The sequence below is a fragment of the Trachurus japonicus genome, chromosome 20 (genome assembly GCF_045865225.1).
Source record: "Trachurus japonicus isolate A0001 chromosome 20, Traja_1.0".
Lineage (NCBI taxonomy): Eukaryota > Metazoa > Chordata > Actinopteri > Carangiformes > Carangidae > Trachurus > Trachurus japonicus.
The window spans coordinates 16212344-16231668 of NC_140926.1; the positions used below are offsets into that span (position 1 = coordinate 16212344).

Consider the following 19325-nt stretch of genomic DNA (forward strand, 5'->3'; position numbering starts at 1 on the left):
AGATCATACATATATATATATATATATTTCCTTTGTGTCATCCCAAGTCAATCTGAGGTGGATATTGGACTTAAATTGAAAGCGGGTGTCCCTTAAAGAGAGGTTTGAGATAGGAGCGAGTTATCACCTCCACAGAGAGCCCTGGGAGACACTGCACTCCTCTGTAGCAGTCCAGCCTGATGCATACAGGCCACTGACCCATGACAGTCAGCCCGTATCGATTTAAGAGGAGGCAGAGGACACAGGGAAAAAGAGAGAGTCGGGGGTGGAGGGACGGGAGAAGGAGAAAAACAAAAAAAAGGAAAACAGTGATGAGGCCAGGGAGCAATATCCCTCTTAAAACTTATCCATAATGCATTGTCTTTTCTTTCTTTCTTTCCTCCTTCTACTTTCTTTCTCTTTCAGATGAGCGCACGGCAGGCCAATGTTCATTTTTAAGGGAGATTAGCGACAACCTATTTTGAAATACATCCCTCTGGTAGTTGTTTCAAATACACACACGTTGATTTTTCTATAGTTATGAGGACAAGTGTTGACATATTAGCCCCTGACCCTAGTAGCCATCATAAATAAATGCCCTCACACTAGATCGACTGTAGGACCAAGTATTCACCACCAATGATTTTGAACCAAAATCTGTCCACACCTGCATACAAATGATGTGTACAAACTCAAGCACATAGAAAGGTTAATACAGTCAGGATCGTCCATGAATACAGAACATTTAGATATTAGAGAAATTATTAATCCCTGTTTCCTTTCACTTTAAACTGCAATGAGGGGAGTCCATTATTGCACGTTTTAATGATCATAATGTGTAAAAAGTAAAAATAAATAAATAAATAGACATGCTATTGTCAAAAGTGAATCACTGTGGACATTACGCCCTTGAAAATGAAGCAGGATTTGTAAAGCAGTGTTAGACTGATGATGAACCTTTAACAACTTGTCACATCTGTTTGTTCACACAGAAAAATTGGTTTAAAAAAAACATCTTCCTAACCATAAAAATATAACATGTTGAACAGAGTAAGCTCTAGCAAAGATGTCATAACATTTATCTCTCTGCCTCTGTAAACATTGTATTATTGCCTCCACCTCCTCCAATAGATCCTGTCGAGGTGTGAAACTCGTGGCAAGCAACTAACAACTCCCATATTATATACGGTTTCACCTTTAGTCTACAGAAAAATGTTTTTCCCAAACAGCCGGTATTACATCTTTAGTTTATGTAGTTGCTCGAATCCTAACCCTGATATTTTACACAGCTAGATTTAAATTAAGTTTGTTATTGAACATAACAGCTGATATTTAACCTACCTAATTCAACATTTAAGTAAAATATCAACAGTTGATCTTAGTTGGATGAGGATATAAAGATCTTTGTTTGTAACTCTTCCTCATTCTTAACTGGTGCATAGAGTAGACGGTTAATGAATACAACACCGTTGTAATTAGGGCTGAATGATTAATCATTTTCATATCAAAGTTCTAGTTTGAATGAGTTCAATTTTCAGATGATTAAAGTTATCATTTAAATTACATAATTAATGTCTCAACAAGGTATGCAGTTAAAATTTTACTCAGCGACCATGAGTGTTAAACTGGCTGACATGACGACCATGGCCTCCATATTTACTCAGCTATAGCTAATACACATTAATTTTGTGGGTGAGTTGGTGGAACAGAGGAGTGAGACTCTGCTGTCGTCTGCAGGTGTATGTGTGTTTGTACCATTAGCACTCAGCCAACGACTGGCTCCTTGAGAAAGAAGAAGCAACACTAGGGAGAAAGCTGACTTCTTGAGTCGTTTTTTTAAAGCAGCCGCGTCTAGACATTTTAACCAAATCAAATGGTCATTCCCTGCTTTAATCATATCTACAGAATGCTGCATATGAATGATAAACAGGGGGTTAGAATAAAATAGCGCACAAAGGCATAAATATGCAACATGTCTCAAATGATAATGATAAAAGATAGCGATGAAATACTTTGTACATTTATTCTTGAATAAGTTGTTATCCAGTGTTCAGTGCAGGACGTCTTCAGGACACAACTGTGCCTTAGACTGTCCCTGTCACTGCAATATAGATATCCACCTGCAGAGTACAGTCACTCCCACAGCTTTGCAGTCAGTGGGGGTGGGGTTCCTGTGTTTAGTTTGACAAGATGCACAGAATCTGCATGTAAATACAGCTGTGCTGTGGCCATATCTTGGCATTCGTGTTTTCCATGCATCTAACGACGACTGCACTGCTGAAAAAACAAAATAAAATCATCGTTTTAAAACCAACTCATGCTGCTGCGAGTTAAGTTGCTGCACAAACTCAAAGGCAACAACAAACAAACAAATCTGACCATATGCAAATCATAACATCTAGATCCATGTGATGCAGGAGCCAGCGGTTAGTCATGGCCATGGCTCGCCTTAATTACCACTCATTCTGAACTACGGGAACACTGGAATCTACATTATAGGCCAAGAGTGGTCCGCGGGCACACAAACAGATATAGAGAGATGCACAAAGGAAGTGAAAATTGAACATCTGTCTTTTTTTTTCTTTCAAGCCTCATGCCAAAGAAAGCTGGTACTGCACCTGGACATGAATTATAGAGAGGCACTTGGATGAGGGGGATGGAAGAAAAGGAGAAGAGGAAGAGAGGTGAATGAAAATGAGGGGACAGGGTGGATTTCACGTCTCCCCCATCTGGAGACACTCACCACGGGGCACTATTGGGTCAACGATCAATTCACTGCCAATAGCTGCCAATAAGGAATAACACTAGGATAGAGTGTAGTGTAGTGTACGGTGGGCTGCATAAAAGTTGTATTAAATTATGCATAATAGCGAATAATAGTGGAATAAGTATGTTTCAAAAATAATAATATAAAAAACAGACGGCTCATTGTGCATCCTTTATTGAAAATGTTATGAAATGGCCCTCAAATTCTACACTATGTTTTCAGACAGCTGTAATCCTTTAGAAAAAAAATAAAATAATTATACTCAAAGAGGAACTACAAAAGCAAATAGTGCTTTGAAGATGGAAAGCCCGAAATGTCACCCACCCGCTTTGAAGCTCCCTGGCTCTCTTTGTTTCTCTACACTTGTAGCTCACAAAACCATTGGCAGAGCGCACTGTATTCAGGGGCCAATTTAGTGCAGATGTACCATTAAGAGAAAAAAAAAGCACACATACACACACATCACCACATAGTGAAACACATGTTCATGAGCTCAGACAGAGATAAACTGTACAAGTAAGAACACACACAAAAGGCTACATGCAGTAAATGTATGGCTATCCGTGTTTGTTTTGTACCATCTCTTTGTGGTTTCGAGCAATTTAAGTGTCATGCGCTGCCTTTTTCCATTAGCAGACAGATCCAACTAGAAACAACATACAGTATATCTCCTGAGTGTATGTTTTTAACCTCTTTGCAGAGCGTTTCTGCAGCTATGTACGAGTCAGTACTGATTTACTATGTAATGTTTTGTAGCGAGTTCAGAGCAGATAGTGAGACTTCAGAGTGTGCGATGTGGAGCTAAAATGATGAGTTGATTGATCAGTTGATGAAAAGAAGAATAATCAGAACAATAGAATATAACTATAACAAATATTTCAAATGTTGAGTTGAGTTTGTAGAATAATGATACAATCCCGGTAAAATTGCGTAACTGTTTCTACAAATTCTAGAAAAGTACAAGATTTTAACTTGACTTTGGAAACTTTATTGACTCTTACTTTTGAAAAATGTAATTTTCTTACACAAATTTAAAAATGTGTTAAATTGATCGGTCTTTACTTTCTTCAAACTTCATAAACTGCATTCATTCGTCTTTCAAACTGCTTTCAAAAAGGTCTCGAATGTTACAGACAGTACCTGATTCAGAGAACAACCATTTATCTAGTGTAAGAATAAAAACACATTATCTTGTTAGTTTAAAGGCTGCGAATGAAACTTAATGACTTAAGAGGACTAATGTTGGCAGTATAAAGCATCATTGCGGTGTCATCTTCCCTGCTATTACTTTGGGCATCAACAAAGCGAGACAAACAGAGAGATAAAGGCTTCGTCTAAACTTCTATGCGAGTCAAAAACCCTAACAAATTTCATGGAGAACGTTTCAAATTGTTGTGTTTTGTTTGATGTTTTTGTTCTACTGAATTATGACTCATTGCAGGAGATGGAAAGAAGAAGCTCATTTACATAGCTGTTTGTGCACAACAAACACAATGTACAAGTACTTGCTGTTCATGACATGAGGGCCATCAGCACGTGGCCTCTCACTTAGAGTAGTGTTCACTGCGGGTACGGGGATGGAAGATGAAGGGACGGGGGAATATAGAGAAGAGGGGTGGAGGGGTTAGGGTGAAGCAAAAGGGGAGCGAGAGAGAGCTGGTGGTGGCAGGGCTGAGGAGGAGGTGGGATTTATTTATTATTATTTTTTTTTTGCTCAACATGGTGCTTAAACCCGCAGCATTGAACAAGTATTCAACAGACTGTGTGCCTTCAGCTCCAGCATCTTATGGAGCGGTGACAAAACCTCCAACAGAATACAAAACATTGAAGTCCTAAAAAACAGGTCCTGCAGAAACTGATTGAAAAGATATGAACAATTATGTTATTCTACTTTAACGCAATCTGGTTAAATGCACAAAGGGAACTCTGATGTGTGACTGTCTCAGAGACTAATCATCATTACCGCTTTGTGGCAAAATGTGCTGTTTTGTCAGTTCATAAAACATGAAGCTAGTGAGCCATTTTGTTATTAAGTTTACCACCATGTGTGAGAAAATGTGTCGTTGCCATCCGTCCTGCAAGGCTCAGCTGGAAATTAGATCATGGTAAAGTCCTTGGCCATATAAAAGTCGCATCATCAACCCTCTGGCACAAATCCAGAGAAGATCAAGAATAAAATTTGGTGTCACATAATGACGAGTCCCTGCAAACAGGAACTGTTTGTACTGGGGGGAAAAAAAACTACGCACAAATAGTGCATTCATTAGTTTTTCATGTACTCTCAGTTTGACTGCGAGTCTTCAGAGAAACTATTAAACTGAATACTATTTTCAAAGTAAAGAATATCAAGAGGAACTGAAGTCTAAGGGGAGAGGTCCATCAAAATCTTCAGCTAGGTTAGTCTACATGTGATATCTATTGTCATACACAGATTCTGAGCTAAGCCAGTGAATTAGACACCAAGATACTTTATCACAGTGATGCTGCTTTCTTCAATCAACAGCAGCTGAACCTTGAGCTGAATGCTAACATAAGCATGCTAACATGCTAACACTAATGTCTGTGCTGATGTTGAGCAGCAGATATGAATATATTTACTAGGGTAGCCATTTTAATTTAGTGGATTACCATGCTAACATTTTCCAGACTGAGATGATATAAAAGTTTTACTGTTTGGTCATGAACTGATCAAGTGGACAAAGTGGACGTTTGACCTAATGCAGGTGACCAACAGCAGCGTGAGTGCCTGCATTACATTTCATCTAGTGTACAAGTTGTTGAGACATTCATAAACAGCTAAAGCCACTGCCAGCATGTGGAAATGTCATTCTCTGGGGACCATGGATGTCTTATACTGTAATATACAGCTTAGATATTTTCGTCTGGACCAAAGTGCCAGTGCCACATCGGCAGCATTAACTGAACTGCAATATCAACCAATAAAACCAGAGATATTAAGGGGACAACTAACACAGTGTAGACAGTATCTTAAAGTCTCTGACAGTTTTGTTTTTCTAATGTATTTTCTTGTGTCATACAGGAAAAACAACGGTCCTGTAATAAATTCTACCTTCATGAAAGTTCATGTTAAAAACTGTTTTACAGAGGTCTTAATCATTTTATGATTTATTGGTCTTTATGATCGTTTTAGAGGTTGCATTTTGCTGTGCTGTTGAACTGTGTTCAACTTTATCGGCAGGACTTTCCATTATTTTTTCCACCATATCAGTGAGGGTAGAAACAGCTCTCTGTCTATTTCAATACAGTTCAACAGCATCACAAATTGCAGTCTCTGGAACAATCACAAAGTTGAATCAATAAAACTACAAAAAAATCTGAAAAATTAAGAACGCTGCGACTGAGTATAGTTACTACTACTACTATAGACTACTACATTGATGTCATGTACATACAGTATAATGTGCCTCAGTTTACTGTGATAGTTCCTGCAGGATGATTTAAGAAGGCAATGACAGAAATGTTGTGTCTGTGGCTATAATTATCCAAACTCTTTCAGATGCAACCTGTTACTTCTGGGTTTAGACCTGGAGTTAAGACATTGGTTCAATGTGTTCAAAACCTTGTTAGAAAGTTGGAAAGATTTATCAAAACACATTTCAGGACACACGGTATGTTGATTCAATTTAAATACGCGCACGATTGAGAAAGTACCTTAATACCTCGGCATCATGCTTTGACACACTTCGCTTTTAAACATATTACTGCGTTTCTTTCTTGATCCACGTCTCTCTCATTTCACTGCCTTTCTCCCCCCCCCCCCCCATGAAACAATGCATATTCAATTTTTGTTTACGAACCCGGGGTCTCTCCGGGCGTTTGAGAAAGGTTGCTCCGTTGTTCCAATTTGCGTTGTGTTTCACCCCCTACTCATTAATCTCCCTCCATTCGCTGATAGCTTCGTTTCGTCCACTAGAAAGCGCTTTCAATTATTCATGCCTATTTTCCACAAATACCTTGGAGATGGAATTAGCAAACAAACAATGCCAGGCGACACTAATCCTCGTCTACAGCAAAGATCCTTTAATGCACTGGAGATCTGGCCGGCTGTTGACAGGCACCTGTTACTGTCTTCGGCTGCGTTGCAACAGCAATGTTGACACAGTAAATATGTTTACAGGAGCAGTGCAGCCCTGACCCTTCACTGAGGTGCAGGGATAATACTGAAGCAACGGAGAGAAGAATAACGAAGAGCAGGAGAGCATGGAGAAAGCGCGAGAGCGAGGAAAGAGCACGACTGACAAGGATAAACAGGATAAAGAGGAGCGTAAGACACAGCCCGATTCATCGGTTGGAACATTCTTGGCTCCACACAATAGAAAACGTTTCCACATGACACCTTTTTCTGTGAGACGAGCACAAAGAGTCAGTGGCTGATGAAAGCTCACTCGCAGGGCCAAGAGACAGGGATAAAAACTATATGTTTTAGACTGATTTCCAGATGCCAGCGTGCCCTCTCGGAGCAGTTTTAATAGCTGCCTTTGACAATTTGGGGGAATTTTCCCTTCCTGGAGGCACTGTGAAGAGACAGGACAAGTTTTTAAAAAGTGGCAATTGGCAAAGCGCTGTGACCTTGCAGTTAAAAAAGACATCTGACGCCCTGATAGAGAGGAAAAAGTTTCCACCAAAACAAAAGCAAAAATATTTAGCAGTTTACTGTGACTCATACAGTATACCTCTGGTTATCGAGCTGCCTGCAGCAAAGCAAACATAAATGCACACACACAAAAATGCATGCATGTGTGAAGCAGCAGACGGTGGAAGTTTCTGAAGAAGATAGGAAAGTGAGATGAGTCACATCCAATAAGCTGCATTGTGCATTTATGTGTGTATGCATGCACGCATATAGAGATTATTATATTTATATATGTACGTGTGTGTGTGTGTGTGTGTGTGTGTGTGTGTGTGTGTGTGTGTGTGTGTGTGTGTGTGTGTGTGTGTGTGTGTGCCCTCTAGCAGACGGGAGGATGATGCAAGAGAGCCTGGCAGGGAACTACTGAGACTGAAAGAAGATAGTGAGACTGACGGTTTAGACGACTGAGAACTGGGCTTGTTGCAGGATGGCGCACACACACACACACTTTCTCACACACACTCTCTCACACATACACACACATACACAGAGAGAGCCAGGGGCAATGGAGGAGAAGAGACTGAGGAAGACTTTGATCACCGAACTGAGCACATTCAAGCACTCAACCAGAGAGGGCAGTCAGTGATGAGGAGGAGAGAGGAGAGTGCCCAGGGAGAGAGAGGGGAAGAGGGAGGAAGAGGAGGGGGAGGGGGAGGAATGGGGTTGTTTTCTGACCTCTACGCTCATTGATACAGATGTAAGGCATGAACACTCAGACAATAAGGCATCCGAGTCGACACAGACACCGCCGAGCCCCGTTGTATGGTATCTTGTTATATTTCTCGACATATTTCCTGATGGTTCAAAAAAACCCAGCTGACAGAACAAATTTCATTTCAGCCATATGAGCGTTGTGTCTGGACATGAGCTCGCTGAAAGCCGGCATTCACAAAATTTAATTCACACTTATTTCTTTAGCCTCTGGTGGCTTGATAACTTCGGAATGGCAAATATTACGATATCAAGCAGAAACCAGACGTACACCTGTGTCACGTAGGAATCCCCGCGGCTTGCATTACCTTTACAAACAGTGTACGACGTGCAAAAAAATAAAAAAAAAACATTAAAAAAAACAAAACCAGGCGGCCATAGCACCACAGATTCGTCCTCCACGGCTGAGATGCAGGTGGATAAACCATTGTGCTGTTTGCAAAGAGAACAGGTAATTATTGTTGGCATTTTGACAAGTGTTTGCCAGAGTGAAGGTCAACTCTGTCTGCGTGGGAGATCTATGCTAATCTGCTCAGCTGGAAAAGACTACTACTCACCACTCAAATGGTAGCTAGCACCATTATGCAGCCACAGCTACCATGTTTTAGAGTTGTCCGCAAGGCTGTGTGTGAGTGTGTGTGTTTGTGAAACAGGGAGAGTGTGTGTGTTTCTGCAAGTAGATCAGAGAGAGTAGCAGGCCTTCCCACAGAGAAGTGGATAGACAGACAGACAGAATCAGGCAGACAGACAGACAGACAGATAGACAGAGAAAAATGGAGTAAGATAGAAAAGAAACCCAGTTATATTTAGACTGGCTCTCTCATGCTTTTAGAACAAAACATCAGACATAGTGTGGGAGGAGAGCATTACATCTGCCCACAAAGTAGAAAAGTCTCTCCTGTTGGCTTGAAGGTAAACTTCTCAGGTTTCTATCTACATATTACACAATTTTTTTTTTTACCAGGAAAATGTGCAAAAAAACAAAAGAACAAAAACAGATTTAACCCCTGTTTGCATCTATTATGCAAATATTCAGAGCTGGGAGCATTGAGTCTAACATTTGGTGGTGCTAATTCTCCAGTTAGATGATTGGGGGCATTTATAATTGTTCAGTAAATTTATTTCTATACATACTGAGCTGATGTTTCTGTCTGCTGCCATCTTTCGTGTAGAAGCTTCAGTCCACGTTTAAATCTTTCATGTGCATCAGGATTTATTCGCTATGTGTCCATTGCAATGTGTGATTTTTTTGTAAATCTTTTTTATTTTTATTTTTTATCCAGAAAGTGCTGGCTGAAACCGTCAGGGGAAATTTGCAATACTTTGAAAACACTTGAACATGAGAAGCTGGAGAATTGAACCGTCAACCTTGTGATTTCCAATTTTTCCACTGCACTCAACCTTAAAAACTTTTTGGCCACATTTTGAGTTTGTTTCCCCAACATTTTTGGTGTTTCCACTCAAAAAAAAAAAAAAAAAACCCAACTCAGCTGTTTGTTTGCACACACTGATAGAAAGTGCTCACAGAAGGTGGTGGATGTTTTTTCTCTCAGGGAGGAATTTTCTCACCATCTTTTTCTTTCTTACTCTCCCCTGATCTCATTTCTGCTGTCACTTATGTGTGTGTGTGTGTGAGGGGGAGAGAGAGAGAGAGAGAGAGGCAGATAGACAGGGGCAGAGGCAAAAACATGGGGGCAGACATTGTCTACGTTCACGTCTCTGCGTGTCTCCCTCGGGTGACAGCCGTGTGTCAGGGTCTCTGCTCTCTTGCTCCAGATGGCCCAGCCCGTTGCTCCCAGGGTCCCCAGGCTCCCAGCGCTCATTGACCAGGACCGGGGTTCTCACGGCCTGGGGGCCCGCGGACTCATTGCTGTGGCCTGGCGTCTGGGGCCTTTGGGGCCTCTGAGGGGCTCCGGGGTCGCCCAGCCGTGACAGCCGAGACAATAGGAGTGTCCTCACCCAGCTCCCACCCACCACCTACCAGCCTCTCTTAACACACATATATCCCCCTCACAACACTCTGGTGTTTGACCCGGACATCTTTGACCACAGTTGGTCGACAGCGGCCGAGTCGCCGAACAACAAGAACCTGCTGACCAATGAGACGCGTCGGACACAGAGCTCAAAAAATAAGGCACAATTATGACAAATGCAGAGGAACACAAATGCACTGAAAAATGTGGAAGATGATCCATCAGAACGCATCTATATCATCAATTGAAAATATGACAGCACATAATTATAGAAAAACACTCCTCCTACACATGAATCCATCTACTCGCTGTGAAGTGCACAAACATGTAAGTGGAAGCAGGGAGTGGATCAAATCCATCATCAGCTACAAAATGTTGCTTTACAGTGAGCAAAAGCAATTCTGGCAGATCCAATTTCCCCCAACTGAAGGTGATTTACATGTTTAGAAATCACATTGAGATAGAGAGAAAGCAAGAAGGCAAAAAAAAAAAAAAAAAAAAGTAGAGTTCTAAACAACACATTTCAACATTGGTTTTAACAGCTTGGCTGCCACTTCATCAAATATTGAATAAATCATTTTCTTGGCACAGTATGAACACCACAGCTGCAAAAAAAAAAAAAAAAAATTCACACACACAAACACACACGCACGCACACATCCGCACACGCGCACAAACACGGACACACAGAATGCCTTGTAGTTTTGATAAAGCAGCAGCTTTCCCTTTTGTTTTGCAGCCGAGCAGGGATTAGGCAGTGTGGGTCTTTGTCCTGCCGTTTTCCAGTTGAGCAGAACACAAGAGCCTCTACCTCCACTAATACAGTCAGACCTCCCAGCAGGCCTTTCACCACACAGCCGCTAAGAACCTGCTGCCCAAAAGATGCTTTTCAAGGAGTTATCAAATCTCCTCTATACTGTCCATGCCTTTCAACCGAGTCTCTTTGTCTATTCTTTTCAACGGTGCATTGAACACATCAAATAGAACTGATGTGCAGATAGATGGACAGCAGAATGTAGCAGGGCCATATTAACCTCATTGTGACACTGCAGAGTACAGTCAAGGTAACGCCAGTACAGGCTTCCTATATTGTTGGATCTGAATGTACATGTCGCACAAAATAGAAAAACCAGCAACAGCGATTCACAGTAAATCAACCATATCACATTAATCCACTATATTTCCGATAGTCGGAAACCGTTTCAGACAGTTATGAAGCATAATTGCTGGACATTTCCCACTTTGTCAAGATCTGTTGCTTTTCTATGTTTTATATAAATCCAAACTGATTATCATTTACTTTTGAGCTGTTGGTAAAAACTAGCCAAGACTTTACTCTTCAGCCTTGTTCACAGTGTTCTCACATTTTCTTTCAGTGGTATTTGGGAAGTAACTTTTGTAAAAACTTGAGGAAATGCTGCTCATCTGTGTTTTATAAGATTTTAAACTGAATATTTTCAGGTTCCTGTTGGTTTGTTGGACAAAAACAAGACATTTGAACATGTCTCAGACATTTTTCACTTTTCTTTTACACTTAGTAATCTGAATGTTGGATAAATTAATCCAAAAAACCCAAAAATAATAGTACTGTTTAAAATAATACTGAAACAATCAACCATTTAATTAGGCAAGGCAAGGCAATTTTATTTGTATAGCCCGTTTTTACAAATAGTTTGTCTCAAAGGGCTTTACATGGCATCATAACAACATCCTCTGTCCTTAGATGCTCACATCGACTGAGGAAAAACTCCATAGAAAACCCTTTTAACAGGGAAAAATTGGAGAAATTAACCTCATAAAAAACCTTATAAAGGAAGAATCTGCACATTTGTTGTCTCAAATAATAAGATCTACTACTCATCTCTGTTTTAAATGAAGATGTTTAGGTTTCAGACTGTTGGTATGACATAAAAAGCCATTTGTCATCTTGGTCATTACGTAGGAATGATGATTGGCACTTTTTTGATCATTTTTATTGCCAGAACATTGTCAACAGAGGAGTCAGTGGTGAAAACAAATGATCATATTCATAATACTCACACGTTGAAGATAATTGGCTGATTAAACCTATTTTAACAGTTAGTAATCAGTTATAAAGAGGAATGTGTTTGATGAATTTTCCACGGCGTTCAACACTTTTTGGTTTTCCACGTTCATGGCTGCCATGGAGCACGCTGCGCAGGCTCTCAGCAGCAGGTTGAGCACAGAATACAGCGGGGGTTTTGATGAGTTCATTAGGAGGCCACGTCATTTATGCACAGTCACACATAAGGCAAAGGTCACTCAGGATTACCCAGGTGGCCACTGCATGTGGGTGTCAGTTTGATTTTCAGATTCCACTTAAACCATGCTGTTGCTCCACAATCTGGTAACCACTTTGAAATCACCATGCCATTGCCATATCGTATTGAATTCAATGTCACGCGTGCATATTTCGGAGCTGTGACAGAGCTAGAAGAAAAGGATTTGAAACACTAAATAAAAAGGACAGTTTCTGCTTTCACTTCCCATTGTTTTTAATATCAGGAGGCGAGTGGGAAGTCCACTTCACCTCACACTGTGGTGGAAATAGAGGGGAGCAACAACGTAGGAGGGGGGGCCACAGGAGATAAAGCTCAGGCAGGATTTGATCTAAGGTCAATGGGGGCACACATGTAACTCCAAAGACAGAGGATTTAACCACTCTGCTATCTCCGAGCGCCATTTTTTACATTCTCAACACATTTCAGGGTTGAGTTGGGATGAATCAACGATTTAGCCGAGCCTTATGTAGTTCGATAAGCTCCCTCAGCCTGCTCTGGCAAATCACTATTCAGGTGGGCTGTATTCATAATTCATCAACATGGGTCAGGCTGATGATCATGTTGACTTAACATTTGGTCTGACATTTCAGCCCGGCTCACGCCTGTCATTAGCTCTCGCCACACACCACCTCATCAAAGTCACTCACACAAGAGGGGAGGGGAAGTGGGGGTTGGGGGTGAAGAAGCAGGAAAAGGGGAATGGAAAAGATAGAGGAAAGAAGATACGACACACTGTAATCATTACACCTCATGCATAACGTGCCTACAATATTTGCTCATTTGATCGTTTTGAAAAGTGGGATGACAGCGAGGGTTAAGTGCAAATACGCAGTGGAACACGTGAACGAAAAAACCCACACTCTCGCACAAACCCGCCCTCGGAACCAGTGGACCGGAGCTCAACCCCCGGCCCAACCTTTCTTGCGGTAAATCTGTATCATCAGCCGTCATCCGGCACATCCCTAATAGGAAACGAGTTGGTGGCAAAAAATGTCATTTTCAGCCAATAACAACACCACCATGTTGATTCCAGTGGGGTGATATTGGATGATATTGACTGTTAGGAGTATTGCTGTGCCTCTCAAAGTCATTTCCGACCGATGCAAGGACATCGACACACATCCAACACACATCGGCGCCGGCGTCTGGCTGATCCGAGCGTAGACAATGAACAGGAGAGAGGAGGCAGTGCATACTGACAACCTCCTTTCTGTGGGTGACAGCTCTCCATCAGTCTACATCAAACGAGTGCATAAGGAGCGCGCACACACACTCGCACAAACGCACACACATTGAGGAGTTATACACTCTAACTGATTGGCTGGTGCGAACCTGTTTCAACCTGTCAGCCTGTTGGACGTAATAGAGGACCAAACAAACTGTCCTGCGTACTGTATTCGAGTGTGTGCGCAGACAGGAGAAGTGTGCACGCCAGGCTCATCATCTCGGTAATTGATGGTCGTCTGTCATTGGGCGCTGTTGATAATCTTCTTTGGGACAGGGGTTTGTCTGAACAAGATGAACACCAGCCTATCTACTGTATCTGGAGAGACTAATCTGTGTTCTCATTTACTGGAGCACAGACAGTGACGGAGCGGTCTGGCTAGTAAAAATGAGATGAATCGCGATGAAGGTTGTCAGCAGGATCATCAAGTGTGATGAGAAAAAATATATAGCTGCTCTTACCCGCAACTTGAACCAGATCTGCAGTGGTCACGTTTCTGGAGTTGGCGCCGAGTCTAAACGTCAAGGCAGGACCCAGGACACTGGAGAAAAACAGCAAAGAGGAAAGAATAAAGAATAAATAACTAGTTTTTCAGCATTTTATAGACACTTTTAGGTTAATTTTACAGCCCTGCTATACATCCAAACAGCAGAGCCAAGCATTTACAGTACTCGTGGATGAGCAAAAATAGCTAAATGTTGTGAGCCTACTTCTCCAAGTGTAGTCAAATCAAAAACTAGATAAGCAGTCAGTCATTATATTATATTAATTATTTCATATTCCATAGAGGAGGAAAGTGTATTGCCCATGTCCAAATGCCACTCAGTAGTTCCAGGTTACACCCCTGTTTACCAGATCCATGTAAATATGAAGCATTTCCTGTGAATTATTAAGGCTAAAATTGTGTTTTGTGAGGTCACTGTGACCTTTACCTTTGAAAACAAAAAAGTTAATCAGTTCATTCTCCAGTCCAAATGAAAGTTTGTGGCAAATTGTGGTAAAAAAGGTCCCTGACTGCGTTACTGAGCTATCATCTTCACAAGAAGGGGACATAAGCGGACAGACCACCCTAGTATGTCATTCCTCCAGCCCAGTTTGGGGAATATAATGTAGGTATGATGAGAAATGAAACACTACAATACTAGATTTTTTGGAAAAGAGATGTGAGTGATTATGATGTCTGCTTTCCTTTTCAGTTTCATTTTGGCCAAGGACCAAAGTGCAGCCATCAGATAAACGCCTTATTTTCTTTTCACCTATGGTAAGCTGCCTGTACTCCCTCTGCCCGTGCTCTCGTCTGTCTGGTCGGGAGTCAGCAACCGACTTCTCTCCCTGGAGCAGGATAAATGTTTAAGGTCCCCAAGGTTGGCCATGAAATAAAATCTGACAACCCCAGCAGACTCGGTAAGAACTCCCAGCAGTGGCCTGGAAAGAAACTGTGTATACTGAAGTAATGTGTAAAGAAGAATCCTACTCGTGTCCACTGTAATCTCTTAAGCTCAAAAGAGAGAATTTTTAACAGACTGGCTTCATAGTCCTGAGGAGGGATGTCTTTCAAAACATGGTTTGACAAGGCAACAAAAAGCATGTCATCCCCCACGAATGATGAAGACCCCATCTGGGCCAATCAGTATCAAATATGGCACCTTGTTTTGAGCTGTAATTGTAGTTCCCCAATGGGCAATCAAGGTAATTCTGAATACTGGAATGCAGCCGTGAGATGATTTTCCTCAAGTTTTGTCTGAATTAAAATCAAATGTCTGAGATAGTGATGATGAACATATGACATGAGTGAACTGAAATGATCAACAGTGGAGTGACGAACTGAAATGATCAACAGTGGAGTGACATAGCCTACATCGTCTCACCACACACAACTTTTAAAGATATTCAAACAGGCCCATTCAGTGAGAGTTTCAAAACGCCAGGAATCTGCATTTTATCAAGTACTCTTCATATTTCATTCTGTCCCGAACGTCTCATTTCTGGAAATTATGTAAAAATAAAAAATAAAAAAAAATCTCCCACTGAGGTACAAAATTTCAGCTTGTCTCTAACAAATCAGAATGTCTGAGCAGTTTTGTTAAGTTGTTTTTCTTGCCAAAATACTGGCACTGGTTCACAGAACATTCTTCAACTACATTTTTATTTTTAAGAACATAAACTTTTGGGCTAAACTGACTAAGACACTCGGAAAAATAATGCAATGCACTGTACATCTAAACAGTAGAAGTTGTTTTGCAAATTACACATATGACAGGTTGTTTGGCTAAAAACCTGTTTGAGATTTCAGACATGGTTTTCTGGCAGCCAACGACTTCCACTCATTGAGAACAAAAATCTGCTGTATCCAGTCCACATTACAGTATAACATACAGTATAACATACATAATTTACATTACTTACATGGTAATTGGTGCAGTTTAAAAGAATAGATGGATACCAATACTTTAAATGTGAAGACAAGGCCAGGAGATGGTTTGCTTATCTTAGCATAGAGACTGGAAACGGGAGGAAACTGCTAGCCTTAGCCTGGCTGAGACCCTGCTCACTTTTTACCGTAACATATCAGTAACTGAGGTCTAGAAGTGCTGGTAGGAATATGACGAGACCTTCTGAGAGCTAGCCAACCTGTTTCCAAATGTTTCCCGTCTTCATGCTGAGCTAAGATAGGCAGCTGCTGGTTTTTATTTCAAACACAGAATACATGAGATTGGTTTCAACTTTCTGCAAACAACTCCAACACATAAGACAGCACATGTCACAAAATGTTAAACTAGTCATTTAAGCACCAATTGATATGAAAAACCTTCAAGAACCAACTAATTTATTTTGAATGGAAGCCAATGGCTACCTAAAAATTTCATACAAAACGTATAAAAACACAGGCATGGTTGTTTCATGTTTCATTAGAGTTGGAAAGTGGCCTCAGAGATCATTACAAATCATTACAAAGTTGTGGCTGGAGACTCGAGTGGTTGATTTCAGTCCATCATTGCTTCATGGCACACGACAACAACAGGTGACCTGATCATACGACGCTGAGTTGCGACATCCGCTCACTCCATGTTTCCGAAAGCCTTAAATCATCAAACAGTTCAGCACGTCATCATGTCTGAACTGTGATGTCCTGGAAAGTGTACATACATTTTTAGTGTACTACCTGCCAGACTGTATGACAGAGAGGAAGATTCATCAGACTGCCAGAGTGCTGTGACCCAGACCCACTCACCATCAGTCAGTCCGCTACAGAGCCGGTGACACTTGCTCGGCCAGGAGCAATATACAGTATGAGCCAATATCGCCAGACAGACGGACCCACGACCATGCACCAGTGCATTTGTGAAAATGATCACACACAAATACACACATACACAGCTCTGAAAGAAATATGTCCTTCTCTCCTGGGCTCTGTTTGCTCTCGTAAATGTCAATATTTCCACAATCTTTACCCCTGCCTCCATTCTCCTTGGCTGAAGGTTTTCTGTCAAAGATCTCAATGCATCTCAAATTGAACTGACATGATTTTTTTTTTTTTTTTCCCAAGCTACACAGACCCTATTTAAATACACGAGGTGAAAAACCAGTGCCGCGGCTCGGAGATGCAGTTAGAAGATAGATAAGTTATCTTGAGGATTTCACACTGCCTCCTGTGTTATCGAATGTGTAAGCTTGGACTTCATATTAGCTCTGCTGGTGGGACATGATGAGTGTGTATGTGGAGACCGGTTGGCGGGATATTGGCAGGGGGTGTGTGTATCTGTGTGTGTGTGTGTGTGTGTGTGCTTGCACAGACTGAGTGTGAGGATGGACTTGTGAGCGTGTGTCCCACTCCCCCTAGTGTTTCTGACAAGTAAAACACTTACGTCATCTGAGAAAGGCTCATATTATCCTCAGCTCATCATCACCCACCAGAACAACAATTTCAGATTTCCTTTAAAAAAGAGAATATTTTGTGCTGATTGCTGTAGCAGCACGCACAAACATAATTGTGTGCGGCATCTGAAAAATCTCAACAATATCCAAACCCCCAGACTCGCTTCCTCTCTCTCTCTGTCTGACATTCTCCACCTCCCCGTATCTCTTTTCCCGTCTTTCCACGAGGGCCCATCAGGCCGAGGGAGAGAGCACGGCCCCCCGAAGCAGGGCGGCTCGCTCTGACCCAGCTCTCGTACGCGAGCCGCCTCATATTCACACGGAGGCTTTCAAACACTCACCTGCCGCGGTCGCACAGCAAGAAGCACAATGGGCTTGCGTCATGTCTTCCGTCTCGGCTATTTCTACATGAATGCGCTTTCATTACTTTGTAAAAGGAAAGAGAACGGGGATAAACAAGCCTGACAAAGAGGACATTTTCTGCATTTTGTCTTCTGTGTGGAATACCGTTATCAATATGAGGTGTAACACAGTGGGGGAGCTTTATAAGAGGAATATGAATGTGGCTTTTTACATTGGCTTAATAGCTTTAATTTCACTGTGAGTGTGAATATATGTAGTAGCGGAAAAACCTAAGTGCATATGCTCAGCTTCTACCTTGACTTGACCTCTATGACAGCTACATTCAGGTATCACAAACACAATGGAGTCTGACTGTGCGGGCGCCTTTTGGCAAACTGGCAGCCTAAAGTGTACAGTGCCACTTTAGCTATTAAGAGTTACTGTTTGCAATTGTACCATTGTATCAATGGATCACTTTGACACTATAGAAATCTTTAAAATTTGATGGTTTCAGGCAAGTTCTAGAGGGAAAACGGGCATATATTTTCCAGGATTTCTAAGCATACTTATCAATATTTATGTGACATCTTACATAACGATATCATGCGAAAGTGCAAGTCACAGTTACGTCAAACATGTGTGATGGTGTCTGTGACACAAACCAAGCTATGGTTCAACATAGTATAAACTCAAATTCATGCCATATATTCAAATCCCATAAACTGTGCTCTACAGTTATGCATTAGATAATCAGATACAGTTACATTTTGCTTTTTAAACTTCTCTATCATTAATCTTGATGCTGGAGTTAAAAAATGTATCTGTACTACTTTTACTGGGGAGCAGGATCTGAACACTACTGCCACCACCACTCAATTGTACAGTGCCATATTGTCACTAGTTATTCATCAGCATCCACATAACGACATTACTCATTATGTGCATGAGTTGAGTGATACGAAATGACAGGTGGAATAACAAGATTAACTCAATCAGTGCCGGCATGATGACATATCCTGGTGTTCTTGCTCATCAAAACTAAATGTGGAGGCTGGATTTAAGGACGGAGATCAGAGCATCTCCTTGGTTGCCTTTATTTTGAGGTCACCGAGCGTGTTTTCAGTGTTGAACACTAGACACAGAACACTGTCTGACAGTTTTCCCTCTCAGTAGCTAGCTATCATCCAAGCCAGAATAGTCTGTATCCACAGTTGCAGTGCAGCCGCAGACTGCAGTGCACCGGCTTTGGTGTTCGTATGCTGCGGGTGTTTCTGAACCACCCAGACTTCACTTCTCCTGCAGGAGCATCTTGAAAGGCTTGTCAGATCTTAGGCGAACACATCTCCTCTGCCTCCTACATGGTCTGACACCAAATGTACAGCAGAACCACAGTACAAGCACAAACCAGCCTTGGTTCAAGGACAGTCCGCCCGCTCATTAATATATTAACCGCCTCCTGCTGGACTACTTTCTCTATTTCCAGCGCTTTATCTACTGT

At 41.5% G+C, this 19325-nt stretch overlaps 1 protein-coding gene across 1 annotated transcript in view; it reads right to left on the reverse strand.

The window, feature by feature from the left end:
• ptprn2 (protein tyrosine phosphatase receptor type N2) overlaps window positions 1–19325 on the reverse strand; it is a 122870-nt gene that overhangs the window by 62090 nt on the left and 41455 nt on the right. Inside the window, exon 10 of the mRNA XM_085763731.1 lies at window positions 14071–14150. Coding sequence (XP_085619857.1) covers window positions 14071–14150 — 80 coding nt within the window. The remainder of the gene's footprint in view (window positions 1–14070; window positions 14151–19325) is intronic.